The 22,081-nt window shown below is 63.4% G+C and overlaps 1 protein-coding gene and 1 long non-coding RNA gene across 2 annotated transcripts in view; one reads left to right on the top strand and one right to left on the bottom strand.

The window, feature by feature from the left end:
* PREX1 (phosphatidylinositol-3,4,5-trisphosphate dependent Rac exchange factor 1) overlaps positions 1-11,876 on the top strand; it is a 161,587-nt gene extending 149,711 nt beyond the window's left edge. The window contains exons 30-40 of the mRNA XM_070051408.1: positions 1,792-1,920; positions 3,376-3,417; positions 4,247-4,467; positions 5,989-6,088; positions 6,498-6,641; positions 6,745-6,859; positions 7,043-7,109; positions 8,021-8,193; positions 8,620-8,722; positions 8,820-8,887; positions 10,570-11,876. Of these exons, the coding sequence (XP_069907509.1) occupies positions 1,792-1,920; positions 3,376-3,417; positions 4,247-4,467; positions 5,989-6,088; positions 6,498-6,641; positions 6,745-6,859; positions 7,043-7,109; positions 8,021-8,193; positions 8,620-8,722; positions 8,820-8,887; positions 10,570-10,612 (1,205 nt within the window). The 3' untranslated portion in view covers positions 10,613-11,876. The remainder of the gene's footprint in view (positions 1-1,791; positions 1,921-3,375; positions 3,418-4,246; positions 4,468-5,988; positions 6,089-6,497; positions 6,642-6,744; positions 6,860-7,042; positions 7,110-8,020; positions 8,194-8,619; positions 8,723-8,819; positions 8,888-10,569) is intronic.
* Positions 11,877-12,288: 412 nt separating this feature from the next.
* Positions 12,289-15,154, bottom strand: LOC138844189 (uncharacterized). Its single transcript, XR_011379732.1, has 2 exons — positions 13,272-15,154; positions 12,289-12,773 (listed from the first exon to the last, which is right to left on the bottom strand). It is a non-coding gene; the product is annotated as an uncharacterized lncRNA (long non-coding RNA).
* Positions 15,155-22,081: the final 6,927 nt, after the last annotated feature.

Here is a 22,081-nt window from a genome sequence, read left to right on the forward strand (position 1 = left end):
CCTGTGTGCTTGGCTCAGCAGCTCCCTCTGCTGCCTGTGTTGTTTTTTACATCCCCCCCCCCCCCCCCTTAGAGAAAACTGTCTTCCCTTTAGTAATGTAATCCAGAAGGAGCCTTATTAAACTCCTGGATCGGGAGCTCCTGACATGCCACAGGCAGACCACAGCCGTAGGTCCGGTGCAGACAGTGGAAGGCAGGCAGTGCTGCCAGGGCACCTGTGCACTGTTCAGGAGAGGCCTAGTCACACTTACCGGCAGCAGAGTGAGACTCTCTTCTTGAAACAGTTCAAAGGAAAAGAATTTTGTCTTTCTAGCCATCTCTCCTGGCACTTACCCATCACCCACCTTCTCACTCACCCATCCATCCTCCATCTGTCCACTCACCCATCATCTCTCACCCCTCCATCCATCCATCCACCCGCCCACCCACCCATCATCTACTTACCCACCCACCATCCATCTTTATCCACCCACCCGTCCACCCATGACACATCATTCATCCCTCCATCCATCACCCACCCACCTATCCATCCACCCACCCACCCATCACCCACCCACCTATCCCCTACCCACCTATCCATTACCTACCCACCCATCACCCACTCACCCACCCACCATCCATCCGTTATCCACCCACCTGTCCACCCATGACACATCATTTGTTCCTCCATCCATGCCCCACCCATCCATCCATCCATGCATCCACCCATCCATCCACCTACCCACCCATGCGTCCATCCATCATCTACCCGACTACTCACTATCTGTCCAACCATCATGCATCTCCATCCATGCACTGATCCACTCATCCATCACCCTACTACCAATCATCCATCCACTCACCCACCCACCCATCCACTCACCCACCCATCATCCATTTGTTCTTCTGCTCACCATCCATCTGTCCATCCATGTACCTATCTACCAACCCACCCAGCTACCTGTCATCCACACATCTGTACGTTCAGTAGATAAGTCCCCAGAACAGCTTTGCCAGGCCTCCTGCTGGGCACTGGCAGCCCTGAGATGAATCTGACATGCCCTGACCACAAGAAGCTTCCAGTTGGGTGTTGGAGACAGGAGTGCAGCAGGCAGTTGCCCCTGTGGAAGGATAGAAAGAGATGAGGAGTTGGGGTCCCTGACCCCTCCATCCCTCCTCTTGACCCAAGGTCACCTCTCCACAGACGGATGTCAGGAAGCAGAAGCAACAAACCCAGAGGTGCAAAACCACAAAGGTCTCAGAACCCTGGGGTCTTGTAACAAGGAAGAAACCGAAGCAGCAGGGGCCTTGTCTGCCTAGCCTGTGAATGCTTGGGCTGGGGCTGGATTCAGGTCCCAGCTCTGCTGCCACCAGCCAGCTGTGTGGCCCTGGGCAAGTCCCTTTCTCAGGCTGTGCTGGAGCTTCCTCTCTGGGTAAAGGTTATGACTCTTGTGCCAGCTTGTTTGGTTGTGGCTACAAGGAAGCGGTACCACCTGCACCTCCTTCTGTGGCTAGAACATACAAGCTTAGAAAAGGACACCATGATTGATTTATGATGTCTGCCCTGGACTGTTGTAGCTGTGGGGAGTCAGAGACTCAGACTAGCAAGAGGGGATGCTGGGAGTGATTAGTGATGTCTGCCTTGGGCACACTTGTCATCTGTTTGCTCTCCATGTACCAGATAATACCCAAGTTCTGCCAGCTGATCTAGGATTCGGAGCTGTGGAGTCTGGTGATGGGACACAGGCATTTGTGCCACCGTTCTCCAAAGCCACCCTCGTCCCTGACCTTCACACCGCTTTCCCCGCCCCAGAGTTCAAGCAGAAAGAAGAGTGCACGATCCGTGGCCGGAGCCTGATCCAGATCAGCATCCAGGAGGACCCCTGGAACCTCCCCAGCTCCATCAAGACCCTGGTGGACAACATCCAGAGATACGTGGAAGGTCAGGGGCGGGGAGGGGCGTGCGGGTTCTGTGCCCTTGGTTTGGAGGCTGGCAGGATTGGGACCGGCTCCGTCTCCGTCACCATGCCCTGGGAAAGGAGACGTGAGGGTGCCCTGACTCAGCCAAGCGTCCTGGCCTGGGGCTATGTCCATGCCTGGGGGACAGCCAGCATGGGGCACTGTTTATGCAGATGTGTCTGCCTGGAGTCAGGAGGCTGAGTCTGGTTCATTGCCATCTTCCCACACCGTGCCTTTAGTTCAGCTGCATTGGCCCATGGCCAGGGTCACCTGCTGGCAGCCCCCTGCGCAGTGTGAAATCCTGAGGGCCCTGCCACCTGCGTGTGCCGCCGGGGTCGCACATGGACGTCTGGATTTCTGGGTGTCTATGAACAACCAGAGGGAGGGAACCCAGGAGGAGCTGGGCCCCCAGCTCAGCTGCCCCTCCCGCTAGGTCAGGATCCTCGCTCCAAGGCGGGGCCTTGGAAAGCAGGAGCCGCGTGCCCAGGCCAGCATCCCGTTCCTCGCCCTGGGGGAGAGGCGTGGCGGCGGCTGCTCTCTTTGGGTGGGGCAGGGCTGCTTCTAAGTCTGCACAGTCCCAGCATGCCCTGCGGCAGGGTCTGCCCCACACTCCTGACCTCATCTGCCACCCATAGAGGGCATTTGAGTCTGGGCCCTGGGTGAGGAAGACTTGGGCCAGGGGACTGTTCCGCCTGGCCAGGAGGCAGCATGAGGCTGGGGCCCTTCCCCGAGAGAGCGGCCGCCCTGAGCCGGTGCCCGGTGCTGACCCGGAGCTGTCTGTTGTCCGAGGCTGTAACAGCTCAAGAAAGGGGACTCAGCCAGGCCACCCGGGCTTGGGTCCCAGCTCACCCATGATGGGCTGAGCCCCCTGGGCAACTTCCATGACTTCGCGGTGCTGCGGGGTGCAGCCAGCCCGGTCAGGCACCCTGTGTGCTCCCTGATAAGCAGGGACTGCCGCTGAGGCTCTGCCCCCTCCCCGGCCCCAGCCCTGGCCCATGTCTTGGGAAGCAGGCACCGTGAGAGGCCGGCCCCACAGACGCCGCAGCTTCCTCCTTGAAGCCTTGCGGGGCCTGAGTGTGTTTGTGAAGGGAGGGCCAGGGTGTTAAGGCCTTCGTCACCACACGCGTGGGGCTGTGGCTGTGTCGCACGCACATCCTCGTGCCAGCAGGTGCGCGCATGTGCGTGTGTGTGTGAGCTGTGCGGCAGGGGCTGGGGCTCGGGCCAGGAGGGCTGGTCCTTGGCGCTGCTTGCAGGTGCTGTGGGCCTGGGATCCGGGGGTCCTGGGGTTCCCCCAGCACTCAGAGCTCCTCCAGCACGGCTGTGTGCACTCAGAGCCACATGGCAGAGGGGTCACGCAGGGGCTGCAGGGCGGGGCCAGCTCTGCTCCTGTCCTGGGCCCCCTTCAGCCTGCCCTCCTCTCTCCTGCATTTCCTTGCAGATGGAAAGAACCAGCTGCTCCTGGCCTTGCTGAAGTGCGCAGGTGAGGGCTCTGCAGAGGCAGGGGCGTGGGCCCCAGCCCAGGTGTATGTGGAGCCGGCCTGGCAGCGGCGGCCTGGCCTGGCCTGGCCTGGCCTGGGGAAGCACCATTTTGGCCTCGAGGCCCTACAGGGACTCAATCTTTGCTTCTTCCTCTTGCGTGTGAGGGATACTGGTAGGGACCCCAGAGCCAGGAGCCCTGTCTGTGCCCCCTGCCGGGGCTGAGACCCGGGATGGGTAGCTGGGGGTGTGGGGGCTTTGCCAGTGAGCCCTGAGCCCTGTCTGGGGGCTCCCACCCAGTGGGAGGGGCTGAAGGTGGGCCTGGGCGTCTTGGAGATGCTCTCCGCCCAAGCTTCTTTCCAGTTCTCAGCCAAGAGGAAGCCGCAGTCAGATCCGGCTCAGAATTAACCCTCAGAGCCCCATGGCTGGGAGCCAGTTAGTGAAAAACCATTCAGACCCTGAAAGACCAGTTGCCTGCAGCCGGCCAGTTCCTCAAGCCTGGCCAGGTCGAGGACAGGGGTAGGACAGGGCCAGGAGGAGAGCACAGATCTCGAATGTGGGGACAGTGGAGAGCGAGAACACCACTGGCGCTCACCGGCCAAGGCCAAGGGCCCCGCTGGAGAGCCTCGGGGAGGTCGCCTGGGCTCCGCGGAGGCCCTGACTCACGGAGAGGAGCGTGCGCTCGGCAGCCAGCTGGCCATGGGAGGGCGCAGTTCTGGGGACCTGGCTTTTAGCTGGAGGGATGTCCGCCCCGAGCGCTTGGTAGGGGGCCTAGGGCATCGGGCTGTGCTCTGCTGGGGGCCCAGGAGCACCTCCCCCCACTGTGTCCCCAGACACGGAGCTGCAGCCACGCAGGGACGCCGTCTTCTGCCAGGCCCTGGTGGCCGCCGTGTGCACCTTCTCCGAGCAGCTGCTGGCGGCCCTGAGCTACCGCTACAACAACAACGGCGAGTATGACGAGAGCAGCCGCGACGCCAGCCGCAAGTGGCTGGAGCAGGTGGCCGCCACGGGTGTCCTGCTGCACTGCCAGTCCCTGCTGGCGCCCGCTGCTGTGGTGAGCCATCCGGGAGGGCGGGAGGGGGCTCCCTGCTGGCGCCCGCTGCTGTAGTGAGCCATCCGGGAGGGCGGGAGGGGGCTCCCTGCTGGCGCCCGCTGCTGTAGTGAGCCATCCGGGAGGGTGGGAGGGGGCTCCCTGCTGGCCCTGCTGGTCTCCCACCTGCTCACACGGGCCCTCGCTCACATGGTCGGTCTTGCAGCAGCTGTTTGTTGAGCACCTACTCTGTGCCCTTGTTGGGGCACTGGGGAGCCTGCAGGTCCTTGTGCCTAGGACCTTAGATCCTAGTGAGAGGGGACAGACACACAGACAGGAACAATAAATGGCACAGGCCAGTGGTTCTCTGGGCAGCATCTGGAGACACCGTTGGTTGTGACACTGAGGGGGCCAGGAGGAGAGGAACCCCTGGCATCAGGGTGTGGACACCAGAGGGTTCCCAAAGCCCCAGCTACTGGCTGTGGGACGCGTGGCTTGGGAGCGCCCTCTGCTGGCCGCTGCTGCACTCAGGCGCCTTCCTGGTGGGAGAGCTGTTCCGAGTTCCTGGAAGGCCCAAGCCTGGTCCCAGAGGGCAGGCCAGAGTCCCAGCCCTCAGCTGCCTCTGCGCAGATGGGGACACTGGGCCCAGTTCATTCGTTCTCCAGACACCCAGAGGTGCCAGGCTCTGAATTCCACACTGGGGTCTGAAGCTGAGGTTGAGGAGAAGCCGGGGAGACCATGCAGGAAATGGAGGCCATGGGCAGCGGGACGGTGGAGCCGGGCCCCTGGGCAGCTGGCTAACCGATCTGAGCTCTGCTGGCAGAGGGAGCAGCTTGTACAAAGGCCCTGGGCGGGGCTGGGCGGGGCCAGGGCGCTGGGCAGGGCGGTGGGCAGAGAGGGACCTGGAACTTCATTCTGGAGTGGGGGGGGGGGACGGGGCGGGGGAGATGGCAGGGGGAAGCCCCCGGCAGCGTCCTGCTGGGGAGACGACAGGGCCCTGAGTTTGGGGGTGGCCGGGAAGCTGGAGCATGACCCCGCAGGGCGTGCTGGCGGACTGGGCACAGGTGACAATCCTTGTAGGTGTGGGGCTTGAGCAGCGGGAGCTGACGGCTCCCACGGAGGTGCAGGCCAGAAATGGGGACTTTGGGACTGTGAGGACAGAGATGGCCACGCCCCGGGCTTGCTGGGCAGTGCAGGGAAGGTGGGAGGGGAACAGGCAAGGGTGGATGGAGGTGCAGGTGGGGGAAGGGTGTGGGGAGGGGAGTGCAGGTAAGGGGGTGGCTTATGAGAGAGGATGAGGTGCAGGTAGGGGAGTGCAGGTGAGAGAGGAGGGGTCCAAGTACGAGAGGGTGTGGCTTCGCCAGGGTCACTCACAAACAGAGTGGGGACCCTTGGGAGACAACCAGGATGTCACGTCTTGCTCAGGGGCAGCACGCTCAGGTCTTAGCCCCTTGTGTGTGGTCCGGAGCGGAGTGACAGCTCTCACGGGAAAGCCAGGGCTGGGATGGTATCTGTGACCCCTCCACGCCCCGTCTTCTCGTGCAGAGGGAGGAGCGGACCATGCTGGAGGACATCCGGGTGGCCCTGTCAGAGCTGGACAACGTCACCTTCGCCTTCAAGCAGCTGGACGAGAACTACGTGGCCAGTGAGCGACTCCGCCCCGGCCCCAGGAGAGCCGGGGTGCTGGGTGGAGGGGGTGGCTCGGGTCCCCCAGTGCTGGCCTCAAACCTCAGGCCCCTACGTGAGCCCCCGAGCTGGATTTGGGGGCACACAGGGACACAGGGAGTCTACACAGATGCAGCTGTCTCCCGCTGCTCTTAGAAGTAGACAGCAGCCAGGCCCGTGCTTAGTGAAATCCCAGCCTGCAGAGTCCAGCACTTGACCTTAAGGAGCCCCACAGGGTGGGAAGGTGGGTGGGCCCCGGGCCAGTAGACACGGACGTCCCAGGTGCCACCCTGAGGCTAGGAAGAGCAGGCTACCCTTCAGGGTAGGTGGTGGGGGTTCCGAGGCTACACCCATGGAGCTGAGTGCCCGGCCCGCCCGCTGCCCCGCAGACTCCAGCGTCTTCTACCACATTGAAGGCAGCCGGCAGGCACTGCGGGTCATCTTCCACCTGGACAGCTACCACTTCTCCAAGCTGCCCTCGCGCCTGGAGAGCGGGGCCAGCCTGCGGCTGCACACGGTGCTCTTCACTCGAGGTGAGCTGCGGGCGGCCCTGGGGCCGGGGCCGGGGCTGGGGGCTGAGGCCAGCTAGCAGCAGCTCACGGGAGCCCAACCGCCTGTCCTGCATCGCCCTCGCAGCTCTGGAGGGGGTGGAGGGAGCGCCTCCTCCAGGCTGCCAGGCTGCGGAAGATCTGCAGCAAGAGATCAACGCACAGTCCCTGGAGAAAGCTCAGCAGTACTACCGCAAGCTCAGGTACCCACCCCGGGGCCCCCGTCTTGGCAGGAGGGGCTGTGGGGAGCAGGAGACCGTGGGTGTGGACGGCGAGTTCCCTCTGGGCACCAAGGGCCACAGTGCCTGTGGCTGCCTGGGCTCCACGGGTGGGGCGGGGAGGGCGGTGGGTGTGGGCGGGCCCTCAGCGCCATCTTCCTGGCTCAGGGCGTTCTACCTGGAACGGTCCAACCTGCCCACAGACGCCAGCAGCACGGCTGTGAAGATAGACCAGGTGTGTGTCCACCCCCGTGAAGCTTGGGCTGGGGGGGCTCTCAAGTCAGGCCCAGGGTCCCGCATGGCCTCCTTCAGGAAGCCTCCCAGGGTCGCTCCTTCCCTGCCTGGGGGTTCCTCGAGGGTTTTGTTGTATGCTGCTTGCCCTTTTTTGTCCGTGAATCCGGCCCCTCAGGCTGCAGCCTCACACAAGTGGGGGCCGGGCGCAGTCCACACAGATCTGTCGCTAATGTTTAGAAATCATAAGATTTCCCCACATGCGTGGAGGCTACTGCTCCTCCTGGGCATGGAGGCCTCGGTCCCTTGGTCCCATGTGGCTCAGTCCCCTGCCTATTCTTGGGGCTTCCCGCTGGCTTCCGGGGCCACTTGTTGCGGCTCGCCCGGCCTCTTGGTCTCCCGGCCCAAGCGGGCCTTGCAGCTATCGGTGGGTCTGGGGTGTGGCCTGGGAGCTGGGGCTGGGGGCTCGGCGCCTTGGGCAGACAGTAGTTGGCTGGCAGGGATCGCGGGCACAGCAGGGGAAAGTAAGTGTCCTCTCTTTGGGGAAGGGCCACCTGGACGGCTTTGGAGGGGACAAGGGAGGGCACTTCCTGCAGACCAAGTTGGGGCGGCAGCAGAGAATCAGGATGAAGGTTAGGCCTGCAGCTCTGGGCAGTGGGGAGCTGCGGGGTCGTTAGCAGGGGTCACAGGAGGATAATTGGATTAAAAGCCCTGCTGGGGTGTGTGTATGCGTGTGTGTACATGTGTGTGTGTGTGCATGTGTGTGTGCACGTGTGTGAGCTGGGAGGGAGTGGGAGGCTCAGAGTTGACCGGGGAGGAGCCAACGGGGCGGGCCAGGTGGGGCCAGGCGGGCCAGGTGGGGCCAGGTGGGCCTGGGCGTCCCCAACCGCTGGGCATGCGCTGCACCCCTTGCAGCTGATCCGCCCCATCAACGCGTTGGACGAACTCTGCCGCCTCATGAAGTCCCTGGTGCACCCCAAAGCCGGGGCCAGCGGGAGCCTGGGCGCCAGCCTCCTCCCTGTCTCCTCGGAGCTCTGCTACCGCCTGGGTGCCTGCCAGATCGCCCTGTGCGCCACAGGCATGCAGAGGTGAGCCGCTGCCACCAGGCTGGGGTGTGGGGAGCCCGCGCGGGGCCTTGGCCGCCTCTGGACCTCAGTTTGTGGAATGTTCTGGGTAATGTGGGGTTGGTGAGGAGGAGATGGGTACAGGTGGTTCCGCAGGGCCAGGCGTGCTGGGGGCGGAGCCGGCCACTCTCCACCAACTGCCTTTCCTGGCCCCTGCCCAACGCCAAGCCTGCCCCGGCCTGCTCCAAGCTTCAAGGCTCCCACACAGGGTAGCGTGCTGGGGCTCCTTTGTCCCGGCCCCCCTAGTGCATGGCCGGCTCTTGGGGGGGGGGACTTGCTGCGCCCCCTGCTGGGCCCCAGCTTCCACGACAGCACCTGGCCTAACCACCTGGGGCTCCCAATGGGGTAGGGAGGTCCCTGGATCCCCAGCGTCTCCGTCGCCCCCTACAGGAGCACCCTGAGTGTGTCCCTGGAGCAGGCGGCCATCCTGGCGCGGAGCCACGGGCTGCTGCCCAAGTGCATCATGCAGGCCACCGACATCATGAGGAAGCAGGTGAGCTGCCGGGGGACAAGGACACCGGTCCCCGCCCAGCCCCTGTGCATCCTCACATGCCCGGCACGGCCTTGGGCTGACGGCTCCCTCCTGCCAGGGCCCCAGGGTGGAGATCCTAGCCAAAAACCTCCGCGTCCAGGACCAGATGCCGCAGGGTGCGCCACGGTGAGTAGCCCCACCCTCCCACCCCCCAGGCTGGGCCCAACCCAGGCTCTGCGTGGAACTCCCAGTCTCCCCCAGGCAGACCCCTACTGCTCAGACGTGGGGTCTCCTCACTCGTGAGGGCCGTTCCCCAGGGAATGACATGTACAATAGTCTGTTGCCTCCCAGAGCAGTGCCCACCTCCACTGGGAAGGGGAGACAGGGTCCCAGAGCGAGCCTGGGCCCTGTCTCCACGCTGTACTCCGTGTGCCAGTGCAGGCCCCTTGGGAGCGGGAGTGCCTTCCGCTGCCACCTCCCTCCCCGCAGCCCCGGGTTGCCGGCTGCCTGCTCTGAGTGAGGCCAGGCCAGGCCCCTGGGGGGATGCTGGAGACCCCCCTGCAGACCTCATTAAGAGCTACCAGCTTAGACACGCTTTTAAAATGTATTTTCACTTGGTTAGAGAGAGACTTGCACCCACTGGTTCACTCCCCGAATGCCGCCAATGGCTGAGTCTGGGCCGTGGGGGCCAGCAGCCTGGACCTCTGCGTCTCCTGCTTGGGTGCAGGGACTCAGCAGCTGAGCCATCACCTGCTGCCGCCCAGGGTGTGCACGAGCAGGAAGCTGGATCGGAAGCGGGCAGCTCGGCTTGCCCTGTCCCCCACCACAGCCTCCAGAACCGCCCCTCGCCCCGCGCACCCTCTGTCCGCCCTCCTACGTGAAACCCAGCAGCGGCTCCTGGCTCGGAGACGAAGCCAGCGTCTTCCCGGGCAGCTGGGCGCAGCAGCCCGGAGAGCCCCGAGCAGCACGGAGTCCCGGGGCAGCGCCCGTGTCCAGTGGCCGGCACCAGGGACTCCAGTGCACAGCCCTGCACACGCACCTGAACACGCAGCCCTGCACACGCACCTGAGCACTGTGCATACCACCTAGACACAGGGCTGTGCACACACACCTGAACACGCAGCCCTGCACACGCACCTGAGCACTGTGCATACCACCTAAACACAGGGCTGTGCACACGCACCTGAGCACGCAGCCCTGCACACGCACCTAAACAGCCCCACACACGCACCTAAACATGCAGACGTGCATACACACCTAAACATGGGGCTGTGCACATGCACCTAAATATGCGGCCCCGCACACACACCTGAACACGCAACCTCACACATGCACCGAAACACACAGCCCTGCACATGCACCTAAACATGCAGACATGTGTACACACCTAAGCACGGGGTTGTGCACACGCGCCTAAATATGGGGCCGTGCACATGTGGCCCCGCACACACACCTAAACACGCAACCTCACACATGCACCTAAACACACAGCTCTGCACACACACAGTCCCTCATACGCACCTAAACACGGGACTGTGTGCGTGCATCTAAACATGGGGCCGTGCACATGCACCTAAACACGCAGCCCCCCCCACAAACCCGCAACCCCACACACGCATGCAAACATGCAGCTGTGCACACATTCAGCATGCAGCCGTGCGCACGCAGACTGTTTATCTGTAAACACCAGGGTGAGGCCTGGGCCATCGGGGAAGGGGCGGGCAGCGTCGCTGATTTCCACTTTGCGTCCTGTGAAGCCAGCCATTCGTTTCCTGGACATGCACTGTGTTGGAATGAAAGCAGGGATAATAGCAGCTCCAGGCCCTGCCCGCCGGTCAGCCTCACCCTCTCCATCCCCCCTCCCCCAGCCTCTACCGCCTCTGCCAGCCGCCCGTGGACGGAGACCTCTGACTGCTGATGCGCCCGGGCCTAGCTGCGTGCCCCGGAGCTGGGCCTGGCAAGGCTGCCACGGTGCCTGCCAGCTTCTCGGAGCTGTCCTGAGGCTTCTGCTGCCACCACTGCGCCGAGCACTGCCCGGCTCCCTGCCCTGCCTCCCGCGAGGACCAGCCTGGGCCAGCGCCGCCTCCGTCCTCTGCCAGAAGCCCGAGAAGTGCCGTCGGTGCAGCTGAGGCCTGGGCCCCTGCGCCCGAGTCCCCAGACCCAGGGACGGGCACGGCGCCGCGGCCCTGGCTCCCACGGGGTGGCTCAACGTGCACTTTGGAAACCCTCGGTTTCCTCCAGGCCCACATTCCAGGCGCCCGCGCGGGTCTCCTCCCTGAGCGCCCCTCACCGTGCACTAACCAGGCCCGTGGACCCTGCGTGCAGAGTGCCCCCAGGCCATGCCAGCTTCCCACGCCCCACTGGACCGTGAGCACCAGGTTTGCTCCGACTCCATTTATGTGGCGTGAATCCTCTGTGGTTGATCTGACTTGTCTTCGGTGGTATTGTTGCGATTTCCCCTAAGGTTGTAAGATGACATATCTGACATTTGGCGTTCCAAAGGAAGGTACATCATCTAAGGGACCAACGTAGGGCAGAACTGGCTTTCCCCAGTCCTGCTAAACCAGGAGAGAAAGGACGAAGTCATTGACTGTTTTTAAATTGAATTTCCTTGTTTCTAATATTGGGGTTTGAGGCATCACCCCCACGGCCCCATCTGCTCTCTGCCATGAGTCTAGGCCAGGCCAGGGCTGGGCCTGGGGCGGTGCTGGGCCGCCTGCCTAGGAAGCTGGCGGGCCGAGGTTGGGGGCACACTGGGGAAGCCTGGTGGTGACTTCTGTAATTTATTGACCCGATGCTAGCATCTCAGAGCTCAGCTGCCCCGGGCACCGCCCCAGCTACTGTACACCTTCAGGGAACCCTCAGAGCGAGCAGCAGGGGAGGGCACGCCCGGTCGCCCCGGCTGGCGGCAGAGGTCGGGCTGGCCTTGTGCTGCTCGAGGCCTGTGGGCATCCCGACCCCACAGCTCCCGGGCTGCCCGCCCTGCCTGGCCTCATGTGCGGGACTGAGGGTGGCCTTGGGGCTGTCTTGTCACAGACACAAACCCAAGGCCCCGCCTTAGCCCTGTGGGGGGAGCCAGGGCACGCGCACTGGTTGACTTTGAAATGTACAGATTCTTGTTCAATTCATGATAGATTTTTTATTATTATTAAAAGTTGGTTTATGATACAAAGGAGACAGCCATCTGCCTGGTCTGTGGTGGCTGGCACTGGGTGGCACTGGGTGGTGCAAACTCATGCCTTTTTTTTTTCTAATTTATTTGAAAGGCAGAGTGATGAGGGAGAGAGGTCTTCCATCTGCTGGTTCACTCCTCAGATGGACATTACAGCCAGGGCTGAAGCCAGGAGCCCAGAACTCCATCCGGGTCTCCTGTGCGGGAAGCAGGTGCCCGGGCACTTGGGCCATCATCTGCTGCCTTCCCGGGTGCATTGGCAGGGAGCTGGATCGCGTCTGATCTCTGCCACCCTGGTCCCTGGACTTGCACCCTAGCCAGGGGTGTTACCACACGGCGCCTGCCTGGGAGCCTGGGAGTGGGGATCCCTGAGGTCATGGGCGTGGCTGTGACTTGGGGGTCCCAGAAAAACAGCTTTTTTTTGTTTTGTTTTTAAAGATTTTTTTTAATTTATGGAAAGGCAGAGTTATAGAGAGGGAGAGAGAGAAAGGTCTTCCATCCTTGTTCACTCCCCAAGTGACCGCAATGAACTGGGCCAATCCAAAGCCAGGTGCAGGGACCCAGGCACTTGGGCCACCTTGCACTGCTTTCCCAGGCCGTAGCAGAGAGCTGGATCAGAAGTGGAGCAGCGGGGACTCGAACCAGTGCCCATGTGGGATGCTGGCGCTGCAGGCGGCGCTTAGCCCACTGTGCCACGGCGTTGCCCTGAGGACGTGGGCTTTGTCTTGTGCTCTGACTTCATTGTGGATTCTGAGCTCTGGTTTCCCCGAGATAGTGGACACAGAACCGTTCCTCCAGGAGCCCACCCTGTCCCGTGTGACTGGTGCCTGCCTGGAGTTCCAAGGGGTCTCACGTGTGCCGAGGGGTCAGGGACACCACGGGGTCGTCCTCAGCCCCAGCCTGTGGGGACAGGATTGGGGTTCAGAACGCTCAGGGTGGGGTCAGGCCTGGCTCTCGGTCAGCCAGACCCATGCTGGCTATCGGCGGGCCGGTCAGAGCCACTGTCCGCCCTGGCAGGCTTCCTGGCGGAGTCCGGGGCTGGCCGTAGCCCCCGCACACACTGGCCTCAGCTGTCCGCAGCTGTCAGCCCAGCCCTGCCCCGGGTGCCCCCAGGACACAGGCTGCTCCCCACCCTGGAGGGCCGTGCGCAGCAGCCGGGGCACCTGCGTGCGGGAGGGCGGCCAGGACCCACGCCCCTCCTGCAGTGCTTCCCCAAGGCCACACGGGGTGAGGGTGGCAGCTCAGGGCCAGGGGGCGTCTTTGCAGGCGACACAGGCCGCGCAGGACCCTGCAGGTAGGTGCGGCTTCCCCCTCCTCTCCCCTCCCCTCCCCTCCTGATGGCGATGGTGCCTTTTTCTAACCGTGAGTTCCACGCATGCATGGGCAGGGTTCACTTACGGATCGGCAGTTTCCGTTTCTGTTGAGAAATCGGCTGCTCCGGTCACTCTGCCACGTTCCCACGCCGTCCTCGGTCAGCTGGCACTGAGGAGCAGCCGCCACTTGTGGGCGGGCTCCCCGCGGGGCCTTCCGTGGCTACGTCAGCTGGGGGCGGCCCCAGGGTGGGGCGGGGTGGGCCGCCTTGTGGTTTACATGCTCATGGTTCATTGTTTACCGGATGGACACAGGGGCAGGGCCAGGGCCCATCTCGTCTGCTGCGGCCCAGAGCCAGCCCCGGGTGGGGCGTCCAGGGTCACGGCTGAACAGCAGGAGGAGGAAGGCGGTCCACAGAGCCTGGAGCACAGGCCAGCGCTTGTCCCGTCACCACCGCCCTCTGCTGCCCTGGAGTTGGGCAGTCCAGGGCTGGGCGGGCCTGAGCTGAGACCTGTGGGACCTGGCAGCCTTCTGTGCGTGCTGAGGAGCCCCCTCTCTCAGAGCCCGTTTCCTGCTTTGAGGAGGGGGCCTGACACCCACCGGCTGCGGTGCCGGAGTCTCCAGAGGGGATAAGTGTGGCGCCCAGTGTCTCCAGCAGGTGGCGCCAGGGGCAGGTGGGGCCAGGGGCTGAGGTTACCTGGGCTGGCTGCTGGGGCCTGGTGCTGGGGCAGGGGTGGCCAGGGCAGGCCCCGGGCCGTCTGGACAACAGCACTGGCCATGGCTGCGTGGGACTCCGTGTGGATGGTGTCGCTTTTTTTTTTTTTTTTTTTTGGACAGGCAGAGTGGACAGTGAGAGAGAGAGAGACAGAGAGAAAGGTCTTACTTTTGCCGTTGGCTCACCCTCCAATGGCCGCCGTGGTCGGCGCGCTGCGGTCGGCGCACCACGCCGATCCGATGGCAGGAGCCAGGTACTTATCCTGGTCTCCCATGGGGTGCAGGGCCCAAGCACTTGGGCCATCCTCCACTGCCTTCCCGGGCCACAGCAGAGAGCTGGCCTGGAAGAGGGGCAACCAGGATAGAATCTGGTGCCCCGACTGGGACTAGAACCCGGTGTGCCGGCGCCACAGGCGGAGGATTAGCTTATTGAGCCGCAGCACCGGCCCGTGTCGCTTTTTATGTGTTTCATTTTTGTTTTTTTCTTGCCTCTTTCCCTTCCGTTTCTTTCTTTTAGTGTTTTCCTGTGTCGCGTGACGTGGGTGTGCGCTGGGCCATGTTTCCTGTTCTTTCCCTTTGTGGTTTTCCCCTCATCCTCCTCCTCCCTTCGCGTTGGCTCTGTGAGGAGGGCATGAAGTGCAGGGCACAGCGGCTGCCCTGCCATCTCCTCTTCCCGCTGGGAAGCACCGGCCACGAGGACGCTGTGGCCACCAGGTGGCGCTGTGGGTCAGGCTGTGCTGGCCAGGCTGCTGAGGGCAGGAGCCCGGGGCTGGCCCCTGGCTGAGAACCACCGGCCACGAGGACGCTGTGGCCACCAGGTGGCGCTGTGGGTCAGGCTGTGCTGGCCAGGCTGCTGAGGGCAGGAGCCTGGAGCTGGCCCCTGGCTGAGAACCACAGGCCACGAGGACGCTGTGGCCACCAGGTGGCGCTGTGGGTCAGGCTGCTGAGGGCAGGAGCCCAGTGGGCCCGGGGATCTCCCTGGAGGGCCGGGGCAGTGTGGGGACGGGGGTGGCCACCAGGGACACACGGGACTCAAGTCCAAGTCCCCTAAAGTGCCAGCGACCCTGAGTGGGTCTCTGCCCCTTTGTGCTCCTGGGGTCACTCAGGGCCTACACGCTGCAAAGACAAATGTATTTTGGTGCAAAAGAACCGGAATCTGTGCATAGTATTTTTTTTAACAATATCCATTTTCCATAAACTCTGAAGACCTCAACGCATGTGTGAATCTTTTCTTGTCAAAATAAACTCAGCTTTTGATTCCATTTTCCATGGACTTCAGAAATATTTTATTTATCTGAGAAAAAGAGCATGCGTTCCCTCCTCGAATGCCCACAATGGCCGGGGGTGGGGGGACCGAGGCCGGGAGCCCGTGGGTGGCAGGGACCCACGTGCGGGAGCCGGCACCGACGCCTCCCGGGTGCACACGCACAGAGCCAGAGCCGGGACTCCAGCCCAGCTGCTGGGCAGCCTGGCCCCAGTGACGTCTCGGTCACTCACGGGTCACAGCTGTCGGCTCCATCAGGGGAGGACGAGGGCCCCAAGGGGCCGAGTGGCCCTCCCCCAGGTGGGTGGGGAGCACCGGGGGCCTTGGTCCTTGAACCTGGCAGGAAGGGGTGGGGAGGGCGGGAGAGGTCACCTTGCCAAGGAAGGGTCCACGAATGTCCGTGGGGAAGCAGAAGGGCTTTGCTGCCCCGGGGCCTTTGCACTCGAGGTTCCAGGACACTTCCTCCCAGAAGGCCGCCTGCTTTCTCCCTCGTTTTTCTCCGCTGTCCCCAGATGCCCCATTTGACCCATGACCTCTCCCTGCCCCTTTCCGTTTCTCCGCATGGCATTGCCTTGGCCTTGCCGTGCAGGCGCTGCCATGCTGAGCTGTTCAGGGTTCCTGCTCTACAGGTGGAGCTGCCCAGGGCGGGGGTTCCTGTCTGTCTCGGGGAGCAGTGACCCCCCAGGAGGTGGGAATCTAGTAGTGCAGCCAGAGGGATGCTGGGAGAATCCAAGTCAGCCCTGTCCCCTCCCCACTGAACAACACCCTCCCCATGCGACCCCGCATACCCGTCCCTCCCTGCAGACACTCGGTTCCAGCTGTGCTGGCCTCCTGGGTGGTTCTAGAACTCACCAGGAAGTCCCGCCTCCGGGCCTTGGCATGAGCTGCTCTGGGCGTGGGGAACCCTCTTCCCCAGGGACCCCCGCTCCCTCCCTGGCCTTCAGGTCTCTGGGTTCTGGAGGGGACAGAGGGGCCGGAGGTGGGGCTGAAGTCCCACCTGGGGTCAGAGGTCACCGAGCACCTGGTTGTCCCAGCTCCTCTGCCCCAGCCCCCAGGGCTGCTGGCCGCTCAGGAACAGGAGAGCCGCCCCAGGCCGGGGCGGTCACGGAGGGCGGCCCAGGGTGCTGCCCTCCGGGGGCTCCTGGTTTATTAAAAAGGAAGAACTGCCTGGCAGGGGGAGAGCCCTGGGCTGGCCGGAGCGTGGAGGGCAGCGCCGCGTGGCACCACTGGGGAAACCAGCACCCGCTGACTTCAAACACGCGTGGCCCCCAGGGCTGCGGGCGTGAGGGTCGCGGGGGGCCGCGAGAGGACCGGGGTCGCCTGGGGCTTTGCGGCCGGACCTCGGAGGCCCCTGCCCAGGGCTGGGAGCCCGGCCTGTTGGGAACGGGCACGCGAGGCGGGAGGGGCGGGAGGAAGGGCGGGCTCACCGCTCAGAGGTGTGGATCTGCATTTTCCACCTGGGAGCCCCAGGGACTCGCTGTGAGGACGCCGCTCCCCGAACAGCCGTGATTGCATCGGGGAGCTAATCAGGCGGAGTCAGGGGGTTTGCTCCAAACATCCACGCAGACAAAGACGGGGCAGGCGGGCGCTGGCGGCTGAGTGCGTGGGTGCGGGGCTCCGCCGAGAGCACAGGGCCTCTGCCCACGGCCCCCCGCACCTGCAGCCGGGGGCCTGCAGCCTGAGGGCCTGGGCGGCTTCTGACACCGGCACCCGTGGGTGGGCAGCACCTGCTCCCCCCCAGCCCTCAGCGTAGCCACCAGGGCCTCATGGGACTTCAGCAGTACCCGAGATGAGGAGGCGGGCGGGCCTGGTCCAAATTCCGGCTGTGCCGCCTCCGGCTGGGTGTCTTAAAGACATGCTGGACTCTGCTGGGCCTCGGCTTTCTCATCTGTGAACTGGGGTAACTGCAGCACCTCCCTTCCAGGGTTCCTGCTGGTGGCCTGGCTTGTGAGTGTGTGTGTGTGTGTGTGCACACGCGTGAGCCTGGGTGTTGTGTGTGTCTACAGTGAGAGATCTTCCAAAAGTCCATGGGAAACGGAACTAAAAGATATGTTAATTTGGGAGCAAAAATATTTGCCACCCATGGGTAGCTTTGTCCTTGTAGGCATTGTCCCTGAATTTTGAAGGCCTCACGGTCGTGTGTAAGCATGTGTGTATAAGCACATGCTTGCGTGTGTGCATGGGTGTCTGTGTGTGCATGGGTGTGCCCACGTGGGTGCGTGGTGTGCCTGGGTGTGCCCGTGTGTGTGTACGTATGTATGTATGTGCGCATGGCTCCCTCGAGCAGCTGGACAGTGGCTCCTTCAGGAAGGCCGGCTTGGGGAGGCCAGGGCTGTCGCCACGGGGCAGAGCAGTGCCCGGCTCGGCGACTCCGCTCAGAGCCCCCTGGCCCACCTCTTCAGGGGTGCGTGTTTGAACGGGAGCGTCTGGAGCCCCCCGCAGTGAGAACGGGAAATGACGTGAGGCGGGTGGCGTGGACCCTCCCGGAGCGTCGGGTCACACACAGGCTGTGGCCAGGGCGTGGGGGCCAGGCAGGCTGGGCCCAGTCCCTGCTCAGCTCTCTGCCCTGGCTCCGGCCCTGGCCCTGGGCGAGCCACTTCCCTGCTCCGTGGCCTCTGTGTCCATCTGTATGCGGGGCTCATCACCCACGCCTCCCCGGGCGTGAGGGTCAGTGTGAAGACAGCGCCACGCCAAGGCCAGGGGGCAGTCCCCTGCCTGTCACAGAGGGGACCTGGGCACGTGTCCAGGTTGAAAGAACCATGGTGGCTCCAGAACCCAGGAGTCCCGCCCACCTGGCAGCCCAGGTCTGCCGGCCCAGAGGCTGTGCTGGGTGGTGTGTGTGTGGGGGGGGCTTTCCAGCTCCAGGTGGGGTCGCCCCAGGGTGCCGCGGTGCCGGAGGCGGAAGGAGCAAGAGAACACTTGTTTCTGCCCAGCACCTCCTCTGCCCCCCCCCTCCCCCCGGGCTTCCCCTGGAAGCCCCCCTCCCGCACATTCCTCGCCTGGGAGGGCGTGGCTGACTGTGATTGGCCAGTGGTTTTCCAGCGCGTTCCCTGGGGCGGGGCCAGGTTTGGCTCATCTGGATGATGGAAGACGTGGCTGGCATTTTGCAGGGTGGGGCCAGGACAGTCCACGACGTGGCTGGCATTTTGCAGGGTGGGGCCAGGACAGTCCACGAGAGACACCTGCCCTGTGTCCCCTGGGCATCCACGTGGCCTGGAACCTCTGTCAGCCACGTAGCTCTGCAAGCTTAAAAAGTTATTTATTTGGCACATACACACACACACACACACACACACACACAGAGGCAGACAGCTCCGTCCGCTGTTTCCCTCCCCAAACGGGAAATACGATGCATTTTATTGCAGGATGAAGGGTTCTCAGGTGTGTGATGCCACCGGGAAGCCCTTGGGACCTGCTGAGCAGTGGCCTCGTCACTGGGCACCACTTGTCCTCACAGAGGGCGGGGGTTCGCAGGCTGGGGCAGGCACTGTGGCGTCCTGGTACCTGGACCCTGGCAGGTTGGGTCGGGCTCCAAGGCTGGGTCTGACTCTTCGACATCGGTCACACCACCCACGCACAGCCCACGTGCCTCGGAGTCCCAGCGGGAGTCTGCAGGCAGAGGCCAGGGCCCCCAGCTCCGAGTTGAGCCGTTTAGGACAGCAGAGAATTTGCGGTGCGAATGGGAGATGCGTTACCCCCGGAATAGCCCGGAGAGGAGGGCGGGGCCAAGCAGAGCCCCGCTGAGGGGCTGGTGTAGGAGGCTCTGGGCAGTTCGGGCTCTGCTGAACGAGGTGTAACGTGGCGGGAGTTACATCTGCCTGTGCTGTATAATTCATTCAAAACCCAAGTGGGGCCGGCGTGGTGGTGTAGCTGGTGAAGCCGCCACCTGCAGCATCCGAATCCCATATGGGCTGGGTTCAAGTCCCGGCTGATCCAGCTCTCTGCTATGGGCTGGGAAAGCAGTAGAGGATGGCCCAAGTGCCTGGATCCCTGTACCATGTGGGAGACCTGGAAGAAGCTCCTGGCTCCTGGCTTCGGATCAGCCCAGCTCTGGCCGTTGTGGCCATTTAGGGAGTGAACCAGCGGAGTGGAAGACCTCTCTCTCTCTGCAACCCTGCCTTTCAAAGAAATAAAATAAACCTTAAAATAGAATAAAGTAGTGTTTCAAATGCTTACACCTTCCCTTACAGTGTTTATTCGGTCATCCAGAAAATATTTTGTGCACCCTAAGTGTCTGTCCTCAATAAGGGGCAGGGGGAATCAGAGGGGGAGAGGGAGGAGCCCAGTGGAGGCAGGCTCCACCCCTCCCCACAAGGGTACCCCGGTCTCCTTGCCAGGAGCCGCCCCCACCCTTGTTAGCAGAGGCGCCGGGCACAGAGCATCCTGGGAGGAAGCGGCGTCCCCACCCAAGCAACTGGGGGCGGCTGCGGGCGTCCACGGGCAGCAGCAGGGGCGGGCGTGAGGGGCAGAGGTGAGAACATCAGAGCAAGGAGGCCAGGGGCCGACTCTGGGCCCCGGCCAGGCTCGGAGGTGGAGAGGGGCGCATTTCCCGGGGGTCTGCCCTTCAAGAAGCCGCAAGGAGCCCTGCTCACGGTCGGTGGCCGCAGGGGTCTCAGGGCTGCCCTCGCTGAGACTGGCAGCACAGGGGTGCCTTGCTGGCTGTGGATCCTGTAAGACTCAGTTTCCACAGCTGTAAAGTGGTGAGGAAAATAGCGAAGTAGCAATGAGGATAGCTCAGCCGTTCCTGAAGACACCCGGCTACACACAGACCCAGCGCCCACCCCGCCCGCGGCTGCCGGCTGCCGGCTGCCAGACCTGCGCTGTTTATGGCTCTAACTGGCTCTGCCCCATGGTCGGTGTGAGAGGCGCACCCTCACCTGTGCTGTCCATCACAGAGCGCACGCAGCCTGGCCGAGTTCTCCAGCCCATGCCACTGCCCCTCCCCTTGTCGCTGTCTCGTCATCATGTCCTCTCCAAGTGCCCGGAAGGCAGGGCCTGGGGACATCCGGTCTCAGTCCTTCTAGCAACAGAGGGCCCGCTCAGAACTGCACTGGACCCTTGGCCACCTGCCGGTCCCCAGCGCCCAGTGAAGAAATCCAAGCCCAGAGGGTCGAACCCCTTTTCGGATGGCCCAGAGCCAGGCACCGGCCAGCCAGACCCCTCGTGTGCAGTCTGTGCTCCCGCCTGGTGGCCCCCGGCCTTTCTCAAGTCCCAGCCCCCGCCTTCGGTCAGCGTGGGGGCTCCTGGCGACAGAAATCCCCTGTGCCCTTCGTTTTGCAGCTGCACCAGGGACACAACCCAGCAGCCCCGGCTTCCCCTAAAAAGCGAATTGATGGGATGTCTGCTCTGCGGTCGCCACTGCCCAGTGCTTTGCGGCTTTGGGTCCTTTTCTGCCCCACCCCCACCCCGTGAATCTGATTTATCCCGCACTGGTGCGGGGAAGGCTGCGAGCGACCCCCACGGCCGAGGGCACTTGGAGATGACGGTTTTGCATAATGCAAATCAGGAGGCGCGTGGATGCAATTAGGGATGAACGCCAGGAGAAATTCGTTTTCCTGGGACGGAGCGAGGTCTGCTTGGTATGCAAACGAGCACCGTTATTTGCAGCATAAGAGCCCGGAACACGACTCGCAAAGCACCCAGTGACTGTTTGATTTACAGCTTTAAAGAATTTAAGGATGAATAAAACATTGAATTAATTTTCAAGGAACCATTGTCAACTGGCATAAGATCTAAGCACCTGGAAAGGAACACAAGTCAGGACTGCGCGCCACGCCTGCTCCGGCCCGGGGTTTGAATTCTCTTTGCTACCTGGCGTCTTCTCCCTCCAGGATCCTGCCTCTCAGCCCTAACTCAAGTCCCCTCTTCCAGGAAGTCCTCTCTGCTTACCCCAGCCCTATTCCCCTGCCCCCTCCACCTCTTTGTTGGACTTCCAGTTCCCCCACAGTTATGGACTGGATAGGATTTGAGTCCCCAAATTCATGAACCCCAAAATCTGAGGTTAGCAGCCAATGGGGTAATGTTCACAGCAGGAGGCTGGATGCCCTCATGGTGTCCGGGAGGTGGGCCTGGGGGAGGCCGGTCCCAGGTGTGTCTTGGACACACCCCATTTAACCCGGGCCCAGGCTCACGTCATTCTCTGTCGGCAGCACAGGGCCTGGCGTCCCTCTGGTGCACTCCAGATGGGCCTGGCTCTGGGGGACCAGAATCGCGGGTGCTGGGCTTGGCTGCAGAGGTGGGCGGGGCAGGCTCTTTCTGGGCCCCGCCCCCTGCCCTGACCTCAGGGGACCCAGACTCAGGGCCGCTGCAGTCTGTGTGGTCTCCTGGCGCCTGTGCCCTCTCAGCGCCCACGCCCCATCTCCACGCAGCTGCAGGGACCCCTTCTGAGGCCGGAGCGCATCGTCCCCAGCTCAGACGCTCCCAGGGCTCCTTGTGCACCCAGAGCAGCCCAGGCCCCAGAGGACACACGGTGAGGGGGCCGTGCCTCCGAGCCGGGGCGGCAGGAGCGCCTGCGCCGAGCCTCCAACAACCCTGAAGCGGGGCTCGCGGTGTCCCCGGCTCCTGACTGGGAGGCCCCGCGTGTGCTGAGTGAATGAATGCGTGGGTGCCGGCAGGAAGGAATGAAGGGCTGGGAGGCTCCCTGGGGAGAGGGGCCCGGGCTCTCACGCAGGTGCAGCCGCTCCCGGGGGGCCGCTTATTCTAGGTCCTGCTCTGCTCCCGCCTGGGCACGGGGTCACTTTACAGGGGAGGCCCCGCCGGTTCTCAGGCCGCTGGGCACCCACCCGCCGGCCCTTCCCTGCCTGCGACCCCAGAAGGCAGGGAGGGGAGAAGACAGATGCAGGGCGGGGACGGAGGCTGCTTGTCCAGCCTGCTGCAGCCCCTGGCGTGGGTGTGGCCCGTGTCCTCACTGCCCGGCCGC

The sequence above is a fragment of the Oryctolagus cuniculus genome, chromosome 11 (assembly GCF_964237555.1).
Source record: "Oryctolagus cuniculus chromosome 11, mOryCun1.1, whole genome shotgun sequence".
NCBI classification, from domain to species: domain Eukaryota; kingdom Metazoa; phylum Chordata; class Mammalia; order Lagomorpha; family Leporidae; genus Oryctolagus; species Oryctolagus cuniculus.